Below are 11146 nucleotides of genomic sequence, written 5' to 3'. Positions count from 1 at the left end.
GGATGATCTCAATCTCCTGACCTCGTGATCCGCCCGTCTCGGCCTCCCAAAGTGCTGGGATTACAGGCTTGAGCCACCGCGCCCGGCCAGAAAGACTGTTTTTAAAAACTAATAGAAGTGTTCTAGGAGAATTTGATTAGGAATACTTTGAAAAAGAATTCAAAGAAGAAATGCTTAATCTTGTTTTCTAAATCCCCTGTACCCTCAATTTCATAGGTAAAAGCAAACCTCACATTGCCCCTCAATGTGAATGGTTTCTTTCAGCCAGAATGATTTCTCCTTGATCTTATGAATATATCTTGTTCTTTTCTATGTTTTGTTTGGACAAACTAGCTTTTCTCCCCTCCCCTGTCCCCACTTTAGTCAAAATTCTATCAACATTTCAAAGCCCGTCTTTCTGGGACAAGCATTTCCAGCCATGGTTACCAAGGCATTCACTGGACTCAGTCATATGCCACATCAATATTCACATTCTATTCCTGCTTATCTTTTTTCCAAAAGGTGATTGCAGAATTGTTATATTTCCCCATGGAACTTTTGTTTAGTAATGTGAGCACTGAAGATGTTCAGTTTATCTTTTGTTAATAGACTGAAAAAATGTTGGCTTTCTATTTATAGTATTCTTATTTTCAGTTTTATATTCTGCTATACATATAATTCTTTTACAAACATCACTTATCAGAAGCCATCATTTTTCTATAGGGGCAATTTAATTAATGTGTCATATTTCCTCTGGTTTGACAGAGACTTACGTTTCTTGCGATCTATACTCCCTTTGCCCGTACTGTCAGTCAGAACTATAAATTATCACCATGAAAATGTGAGACAACAAGGAATATACTGTCTTATTACTGGACAACTAGTGCTGAGAAGTATTAGGTCAGTGATAGTTTTAAAGTACCCTTTGACCTAGCAGTTTTGCTCCCAATAATTTATCCTCGTTGGGTACAGTGGCTCATTCCTGTAATCTCAGCACTTTGGGAGGCCGAGATGGATGGATCACTTGAGGTCAGGAGTTCAAGACCAGCCTGACCAACATGGTGAAACCCTGTCTGTACTAAAAATACAAAAAACAAAAAACAGCCAGATGTGGTGGTGGGCACCTGTAGTCTGAGCTACTCAGGAGACTGAGGCATGAGAATTGCTTGAACCCGGGAGGCGTATGTTGCAGTGAGCCGAGATTGCACCACTGCACTCCACCCTGGGTGACAGAGCTAGATTCCATCTCAAAAAAGTAAAATAAATAAATAAATAATAATGTATCTTTAAGATATATAGGAATACATATGAAATGATTTCTAAGACATTATTCACTGCAGCATTGTTTATAATGATAAATAGTGAGGTCTGTCCAGCAATATGTGGCAGTTTAAATTATGCTTCTATATAGTGGATTACGCAATATGAAGAAAATGGGGAAGCTTTTTACATTCAGATACTGAAAGATCTCTAACGTATATTGTTAACTGAAAAGAGGGAATGAAAAATAGGAGGGGAGTGTATACGGACAGAAATCTCTGAAAGATATACAAGAAACTGGAAACAGTGGATACCTGTGGGGCATGGGAGTCACTGAGCAGGTGAGGAATGAGGTGTGGGGAGACTTTTCACTGTGTGTCTTTTTATACCTTTTTGATTTTTGAACCATGTGACTATTGGCCTAAGTACAGGTGGAACAGAATAATAAAAATTTCTGAGAATCTGTCTTTTACCTTCCAATACATATGTTATTGCATTATATTATGATTTTGACTTAATATACATCCATAAAACTTATTTATTCTGAATTAGGAAATCTATTATCTTAAATTATTAAACTTATCTAAAACAACTCTTAAAAGAATACTAGATCATAAATAGTGGCAGAAAGAGAATTGCAGGATTGAGGAACACTCAGAATATGGGCCTGGCTATCCTTCACTGGTCCCTTGTCTCTGTCTTTCAGATGGTTCCTTCATCAGCTTCAGGCCAAGTTCGAAGTCACTACGTAGACTGGAGAATGTGGCGCGATGTGAAGAGACGAAAAATGGCCTATGAATACGCAGATGAGCGGCTACGTATTAATTCACTCAGGAAGAATACCATTTTGCCAAAAATTCTTCAGGTTAGCTAATTAAGATGAGTCCCTTTGTACCACAAGATCCTTAACTCACATCAGATTGCTTTTGATACTGTTTGTTGTGACTTGGTATCAATATAATTTCTGGAGAATAAGATCCACATCAATGTAAACAAATAGCCTTGAAACTGATTTTGGTGAGTTTCAAATTAAAGACTATTCACTCCTAACTAGCCTTTCAACTGTTTCATATGCCAGCCTTAGAAAGTACTGGTAAACTGGGTGTTACTTTCACCTAAGGTCTCTCCCTGACTTCATCCCAATCTTGTTTTTTTTTTTTTTTTTTTTTGAGATGGTGTCTCGCTCTGTCCCCTGGGCTGGAGTGCAATGGTGCAATCTCGGCTCACCGCAACCTCTGCCTCCCAGGTTAAAGCAGTTCTCCTGCCTCAGTCTCCTGAGTAACTGGGATTATAGGCACATGCCACCATGCCCAGCTAATTTTTGTATTTTTAGTAGAGACGGGGCTTCACCATGTTGGCCAGGCTGGTCTCGAACTCCTGACCTCGTGATCCACCCATCTGGGCCTCCCAAAGTGCTAGGATTACAGGCGTGAGCCACTGCGCCCAGCCTCATTGCAATCTTTTAACTGGCAAGGCATTGGGAGGCATTGCTGATGTTGATACTGTTCCTTACTCAGTACCATTCTGAGCCTGTCTCCCTGAACTCCCTTGCCCACCTCTGTGTGCTGAAGTGCCTTTCCATTAAGGCTTACTTTCTTGTCACACTGCTTGGGTTGAATAAGAGGATGTCCACTTTGCTTGGCTTTCTGAAGCATAAAGCCCTGCACCTAAGTGGTGATGCAGCATATCTGCGTTAAACAGGCTTATTAGGGAGATATAAATTAAACCCAAGGCTACTCAACTTATTGAGAACTCAGATTTTTAAAAAACTACATTTAGAGAAGTGGACAGAATGATACACATCCTATTTATTACTATGGTTTCTTTTTAGTCTTGTCTAGATTAAGCCAGATGAGCAGAAAACTGAGGGCCTTGGACCACTGGGTTATGGCTTACACTAAAGTGGCATTAAGCTACTTTCCTACATTTAGGGAGTAATAAGAAGTGGCAGGCCAGGCACAGTGACTCACGCCTGTTATCCCAACACTTTGGGAAGCCGAGGCGGACAGATCACCTGAGGTCAGGAGTTCAAGACCAACCTGGCCAAACCCTGTCTCTACTGAAAATACAAAACTTAAATGAGTGCAAATGGCACATACCTGTAATCCCAGCTATTCGGGAGGCTGAGGCAGGAGAATTGCTTGAACTCGGGAGGCAGAGGTTGCAGTGAACCGAGATCATGCCACTACACTCCAGCCTGGGTGACAGAGCAAGACTGTGTCTCAAAAAAAAAAAAATTGTGGGGCCCCGGAGAAACTGAGCTCAAGACGTTGTTCATAGAGGCAGGGAAGCAGGATGGTGGCTGCTTGGAGCTAGGAGGACTAGGGTGTATGGGGGGTATGGGGGGCAGGGGGAAATCAGGAGATACTGGTCAAAGGGTGTACTTTCTGTTGTAAGATGAATCAATTCTGTGGAGCTAATGCACAGCACCGTGACTATAGTCAATAGTACCGTATTGTGTACTTGAAATTGCTAAGAGTAGATCAACACACACACACACACAAAAGGTAATCTTGTGAGGTGAAGGATGCAGTCATTAGCTTCATTGTGGTAATCATTGCACAATGTATATGTTCAACAAATCATGACATCGTATGCCTTAAATATATGCAATTTTTATTTGTCAATTATACCTTAATACAGCTGGGGGTGTGTTGTTTGAGTACCTTTATGAAGACACCCAGAAGAAGTGTCTCTGGTATGACTAGCAGCAATAACTGTGCAGAGTCTGAATCATGTAAACTGATCATGGTTCTGTGCTGCCTGCTAAGTTTCTTACAAGTCAAATTTATGTCCCAGTTCTAACAAACTCAGGCTTTCACAGCATGCACTTCTGTGTTCCTGAGGCTTTTATCTTTTCTACTGTCATTTCTCTTTGCCCCAGTTTCCTCATTTGTAAACTGCCTTAAATCTTTTGGGGAACAAGGAGGGGTATGTATCAACCAATCAATCAATCAGTAATTTCTAGCCATTCTTTAAAGTCCACCTCCATGAAACTTGGCTTCAATCTTCCTGCCCAGTCATTTCTTCTCTCCAGTTCCTTGTATAGCATTTATTGTTTACTACTCAATGGCTCAGTCATGTTGTTTTTTCATTTTGTTTTGTTTTTGAGATGGAGTTTTGCTCTTGTTGCCCAGGCTGGAGTGCAGTGGCACGATCTTGGCCCACCACATCTGCCTCCTGGGTTCAAGCAATTCTCTTGCCTTAGCCTCCCGGCCAGCTGGGATTACAGGCATGCACCACCACACCCAGCTAATTTTGTCTTTTTAGTAGAAACAGGGTTTCTCTATGTTGGTCAGGCCGGTCGCAAACTACCGACCTCAGGTGATCCGCCCGCCTCAGCCTCCCAAAGTGCTGGGATTACAGGCGTGAGCCACTGCACCTGGCAATCATATTGTTTTATGTAATTCTGTTAGTTCATAATGGTAACACATGCATACGCTTTTGTGTTAATTTTTGGTTTGTATATACTTTCATTTAATTTGTGTTCTCTTAATGTATTATCTTGCTTGCACCACAGTCTAGCACAGGGTCCATCATACTTGTCAGCACACTTATCAGATGAAAGTGAATATTATGAACACTCACACTCGTGAACACATACATAGGAAGAAATCTCTACTGACAAAACCTAACTACTGCTGCAATCCCTCCTTTTCTCCCCTCAACCACTTTGCCCTCACCTGATTCATCCTCTACCTTGCAAATGATTTTTTAAAAATATAAACCTCATCTGATCTCTCCCCTTTACTTCTCCAGTTGTCAGAATCTTTACCATAGACATCAGGGCTCCATGTGATACTCTCCTTCCTCCTCCTCTAGTCTTATCTCAAGCCACATTCCCTCCTATTTGATCATCAGCCCAGAGGTTTCAAACTTCTGTGATTCAAAAAACGTGAGGAGGCAACAGAAATACATTCACATACTTTACCAATGACTTAAACAAAAGTATGTAGCTGTACTATTCATATTCGCTCAAATCGGAAGATGACCCAGATGACCATCAAAGGTAGGATGGATAAATGAATTATGGTACTCATACAATGAAAATTACCTGCCAGTGGCCGGGTGCTGTGGCTCACACCTGTAATCCTAGCACTTTGGGAGGCCAAGACAGGCGGATTGCCGGAGCTCAGGAGTTTGAGACCAGCCTGGGCAACGTGGCGAAACCCCATCTCTACTAAAAATACAAAAAATTAGCTGAGTGTGGTAGTGCACACCTGTAATCTCAGCTACTTGGGAGGCTGAGGCAGGAGAATCACTTGAACCCAGGAGGCAGAGGTTGCAGTGAGCCGAGATTGTGACATTGCACAATCTGTCACCCATAGCCTGGGTGACAGAGCAAGACTCTGTCTCAAAAAAAAAAAAAAAGAAAGTTACCTGCCAGTGAGAAGGAGCAAAATACATGTGCAACAATGTAATGTGATCTGTGTAATAATGTGATTTCCCTTAGGACGTGGCCGATGAAGAAATCGCTGCCCTCCCCCGGGATAGCTGTCCTGTTAGAATCAGAAATCGGTGTGTTATGACGTCCCGTCCGCGTGGTGTGAAGCGGCGCTGGAGGCTTAGTCGTATAGTCTTCCGTCACTTAGCTGACCATGGGCAACTTTCTGGGATCCAGCGAGCAATCTGGTAAATGAGCTCCAGAACCTATTGAGCTTGCAGGGAAGCCAGTTCCAGCAAGAAAAGATTTTTTTAATAGACCAAACCCTAATCTCTACAGGGGCCCAGTGCAGTTGTTTGGCCTACCTGATGCTATCTCTAAACTACTTTTAAAATGAAGAAATTTGGGTGTTTCATGTCAGTGAATTATCTTTTCTCTTGGACTTAATAAACATACTGTTCCGTACATAGTGCAAAGAGTAGTATAATACATATTTTCTGTGAATATGTTTTTTATACCCTCCTTTTAAGTTTAGTCTTTTAGTAACATATAAGGGTTTTTGTTTTTAAGAGCATTATTTCATAAAATGTTATACATAATCCAACTAATTGACATGTAGCTCATTTATGGCAGTTTGTAATCCTGGGCTAGCTTTCCCGACCTGCAGAGCTCCCCTTCCTATTATTGTTGGATAAACAGTAGATTGGATAGCAAGGCTGCTATTCTGGATTATCTAATGCTCCACTTCTTTGTGTGATGGCTGAACAAAAGAACCACTAAATGTTTTCTTGTCCATCCTTAAGGGACTTTAAAACAAATTATGCCTCTTTAAGTCCTTGAAGGTTTCCATCCAAAGAGGAAAAGTTTTGTTGGAACAGCATATATTCCCTATTTTTATGTTTATTTAATTCATAACAAATAAGTAAGGGTAGCACAAAGTTCTCATTCAGTAACTCAACAGTGTGATCAGCCCAGTGATAAAAATACACATATTGAAGTACCTACTTAACATCAGGAAAATAGTCCTGGAGAACTTACTAATAAATCAGGAGGTGAGGGGTGAGATTTTTTTCTGCACACAGAGGGAACAAAAGCACAAAGAAGCAAAGGCACTCTAGCATCAGAGAACCACAGTCACTTCAGTGGATCAGATATATGAAGCACAAGACAAGGCTCATATAGTGGAGGATCTCACAAATCATGTGAAGAAATTAAGACTGACATACCAGGTATTAGATAGTTTTAAGCACAGGAATGACATCATCAGTTTGTAACACAGGTAAGTGACGGCTGTGTGGCAGATGGCCATGAGAGGAAAAGGCTACAGGCAAGACAACCAGTTAGGAGGATGTCTTAATTGTTGAGGAAGATGAAGGCCTGAACTAACATTGTGGTATTTGCTAGAGAAGAGAGGACAGATTTTTAAAGTTTTAGGAAAGAAAATTGGGCAAGACTTACAAGACTGATTATATCTAAGAGGTAAAGATGGCTGTCTGAGTTCCTGATTAAAGTGTCTAGATAGATGGTAGAGGGCAACTCCAAGATAGAAAATTTGAAAAAAGAACAGATTTAGGGGAAACAGAAGATAAGCGAGTTCAGGTTTCAGTCATGCAGTGTTGGAGACGCCAGTGTCATCTGATGAAGCTAGTATGCAGCTGGATAGCAGAGCCCGAAACTCAGGTGGAGGTGAAGTTATGAGGGAATTATCACAATCTAGTTTGGATTCATATTTCTTAAATATGTATGACAACTTACCAACTGGAATGTTCTAGCTAATAACTAGTAACTAGTGTTAATCAAATCATAACTAGAACAATCAGATTTACTGATTTCTGGCATATCATTGAAAGGACACCCCACATCTTTTTGGTTTGTTTGAATGAGTCCAAGTATGATCCATGTATTTCATTTGGTTGCTACATCTCTTAAATCCCTTTTGTTCTATAAACCTCTTCACTCCTTTATGTCATTCATTTGTGGGAGGAACCGGGCCATTTTTCCTGTAGAATGTCCAACATTTAGCTGTTTGCTTCTTTCGTGTGTTTTTAAATTTATTCCTGTCACACAAATTCCCTACAAACTGGTAGTTACATTGAGACTGGCCTAGATTCAGGCTCCGTGTTTTGGAGATGAATTTTCATCAGTGGTGCTGTGTACTGTTAAACCAGAAGGCACGTTATCTGTCTGTCCAACTTTGAATGCTGCTTGACCAGTGGGTTCAGGTGGGATCAGCCTGGTCCCTGCATTTGAAGTTAACCATTCATTAACCTGCCACTCATTGGTTTTTGCTTTTTTTTGTTTTACAGCATTTTAATATGCTTCACAAATTTGCATGTCATCCTTGCACAGGGGCCATGCTAATCTCTGTATCATTCAATTTTAATATATGTGCTGCTAAAGCAAGCGAAGTTTTTGCTTTTCATTGGTGATTGTTACTCTGATCTGTTGTTTTATTAAGGTTTGCAATTGTAGTTTTCTAATTCCATAATTTTTCTGTATTGGCTAGAATTTTTCTGTCAAGAACTTTTCCTTATCAGTAATTTATTTTCCTGAAATGTATTTCTTCAAGATAAATGCATGATTCTTTAACAATTTTTACAGTAAATGAGTTGGTGCTCTAGCCAATGAAAATGGTAACACATCATTTATTTTTCACTGTAGTGAACTTGCAAATTTTGTGTATATTGTTTCAATTCATTATTTCTTGATGCTCAAATTGTCCCATTACCAGTGGGAGCTCCTTAAGTTGTTTCCTACTGAATTGGTACAGAATTATTCAGTATTTCCTTGCTTTCTGACATAAGCTAACCCAGGTCTACTTTGTGCATTTCCTGCCTCAGACATTTTTTCCAAGGGTTCGTGGACCTTTTTGTAGGAAATAGTGTTTACAGACCACACTGAGCACTAGGCAGTGCTGATGGCTATTATCATCATTGCATTTAGGTCCTTTCAGCAGGTCTGCCTAGGCAAGTCTTTCTTTAAAAGGTAAAAATAGACCGGGTGCAGTGGCTCACGCCTGTAATCCCAGCACCTTGGGAGGTTGAGGCGGGTGGATCATTTGAGGTCAGGAGTTCGAGACCCAGCCTGGCCAACATGGTGAAACCCTCTCTCTACCAAAAAATACAAAAATTAGCTGGGCGTGGTGGCACACACCTATAGTCCCAGCTCCTCGGGAGGCTGAGGCTGGAGAATCCCCTTGAACCTGGGAGGCAGAGGTTGCAGTGAGCTGATACTGCACCACTGCACCCCAGCCTGGGCAACAGAGCAAGACCCCGTCTCAAAAAAAAAAAAGGGGGGCGAGTTTTTATTGATTTTAGAATGTATTTAATACAAAAATCTTAGCTCCTAATGACATCAGCCTATTTACCTTTATCATAAATTATATTGAAAGTTTCAATATAATTTTACTGCTAACACTAGTGATTATAGTTTTAGATTCACTTGTGGTTTTGTACTTAGAATCCATCTCACTACCAATGGGCAAACACTTGTGTTCTAAAGTTATTTGAAAGTAGTTTATACTACCAACTTGATGTATATACATGCTGTAGTTTGAACATTTGTGTACTTCTGAAATTCACATTGCGATCTAATCCACAATGCGTTGACATTATTAAGAGGTGGGGCCCTTAGGGGTGCTTAGGCCAGGATGGCTCCACACTCATGGATGGGATCAGTGCCTTTCTAAGAGGGCTTGAGGGAGAGTTTATCCCTTTTACCCTTCCGATACTGCAAGAAGGCACCACCATACTGGAAGCAGAAAGCAAGCCCTTACTAGACACCAATCTACTGGTGCCAAATCTTAGACTTCCCCAGCCTCCAGAAGTGCAAGAAATAAATATTTATAAATTCTTAGCCTGTGGCATTTTGTTACAGCAGCAGGAACAGACTGAGACAATGTGTTGGTAGGTTTAGGGTCATTTTTTACTTTTTCAATCATGTTAAATTTTAGATGGTTCTAAAGTCAAAACTAGAAAAAAGTTACATTCACAGAGTAGCTTCCATCCTCATCTCCTTCCTCCCCTGCTAACACTTTTTATTAGCTTTGGGTTTACTCGTTTCTTTTTGAAACATAAGCAAATACACCTATGTGCATACATTCGCATTTCTCACCCTTCTTACACAAACCCAGTGGGTATACCATAAATGTTCTGCACTTTGCTTTTCCCCTTACTCTGTCCTGGTGACCATTTTACATTATACAGAAATCTTCATTGTTTTGTGACTCCCTCATGTGGATGAACCGTAATACATTCCTGTTCTGATCTTTTGCATATAGCATTCCAAATTTTGGTAAATGCACCTTTCAGAGCCCAGAAAGAAGTTAAAATTCTGAGTCAGAGGATAAATGCATATGTAATTCTGATGGTTATTACCAAATAATGTTTTTGAGACAAGAGTCTTACTCTGTCACCCAGGCTGGAGTGCAGTGGCACAGTCTCAGCTCACTGCAAACTGTGCCTCCCGGGTCCAAGTGATTCTTGTCCCTCAGCCTCCCAGGTTCAGGTGATTCTTGTCCCTTGGCCTCCCAGGTTCAAGTGATTCTTGTCCCTCAGCTTCCCGAGTAGCTGGAATTACAGGCATCTGCCACCATGCCCAGCTAGTTTTTTTTATTTTCAGTAGACAGGATTTCGCCATATTGGCCAGGATGGTCTCAAACTCCTGACCTCAAGTGATCTGCCCGCCTTGGCCTCCCAAATGTTGGCATCACAGGTGTGAGCCACTGCACCCACCCATATACTCTGGAGTGTTAACCAGAGTTTAACTTTTTCATTCCATTCCCAGATATGTGTCCTTATTTCTCCACAGCCTCAACACTCAATACATTTGTTTTTAAACTTTTTCCAGTGAAAGATAAAAAGAAACTGTAGTTTATTCTCTTCTGAACAAGGTGAGCATCTTTACAGGTTAAAGATCATTTACATTTCTTTTTGTATGAAGTATTCTTAATTATTGGAATCCTCTCAATACATTGTTTGCTTTGGGTTGTGGTGGGTTTTTCTTGTCCTATAAACATTTTTATGTAGCTAAAACTGATCAAGTTTTGTTTCTTCTAGGTTTTAAGTCACATATAATGTAGTTTCCCCCCATTTTCTAGTATTTGTATGCTTTCATTTTTTTTTTTTCTTTTTTGAGACGGAGTCTCGCTGTATCGGCCAGGCTGGAGTGCAATGGCCTGATCTCAGCTCACTGCAAGCTCCACCTCCCGGGCTTATGCCATTCTCCTGCCTCAGCCTCCCGAGTAGCTGGGATTACAGATGCCCACAACCTCTCCCGGCTAGTTTTTTTTTATTTTTAGTAGAGACGGGGTTTCACTGTGTTAGCCAGGATGGTCTCGATCTCCTGACCTCGTGCTCCGCCTCCCGGGTTTACGCCATTCTCCTGCCTCAGCCTCCAGAGTAGCTGGGACTACAGGCGCCCACAACCTCTCCCGGCTAGTTTTTGTATTTTTAGTAGAGACGGGGTTTCACTGTGTTAGCCAGGATGGTCTCGATCTCCTGACCTCGTGATCCGCCCGTCTCG

The 11146-nt window shown here is 41.1% G+C and overlaps 1 protein-coding gene across 2 annotated transcripts in view; it reads left to right on the top strand.

Annotated features, from left to right (window-relative positions):
- MRPS14 (mitochondrial ribosomal protein S14) overlaps window positions 1-11146 on the top strand; it is a 19023-nt gene that overhangs the window by 7069 nt on the left and 808 nt on the right. Inside the window, exons 2-4 of one of the 2 annotated variants that reach the window (XM_011962359.1) lie at window positions 1946-2104; window positions 5693-5871; window positions 10433-10514. In XM_011962359.1, the coding sequence (XP_011817749.1) occupies window positions 1946-2104; window positions 5693-5871; window positions 10433-10460 (366 nt within the window). In that variant the 3' untranslated portion in view covers window positions 10461-10514. Of the gene's footprint in view, window positions 1-1945; window positions 2105-5692; window positions 6130-10432; window positions 10515-11146 lie in introns of those variants that run through there. The other variant, XM_011962360.1, reaches the window with a different exon arrangement.

This window comes from Colobus angolensis, unplaced genomic scaffold (genome assembly GCF_000951035.1).
Source record: "Colobus angolensis palliatus isolate OR3802 unplaced genomic scaffold, Cang.pa_1.0 Scaffold59, whole genome shotgun sequence".
Lineage (NCBI taxonomy): Eukaryota > Metazoa > Chordata > Mammalia > Primates > Cercopithecidae > Colobus > Colobus angolensis.
This window is presented reverse-complemented; position numbering and strand designations above follow the sequence as displayed.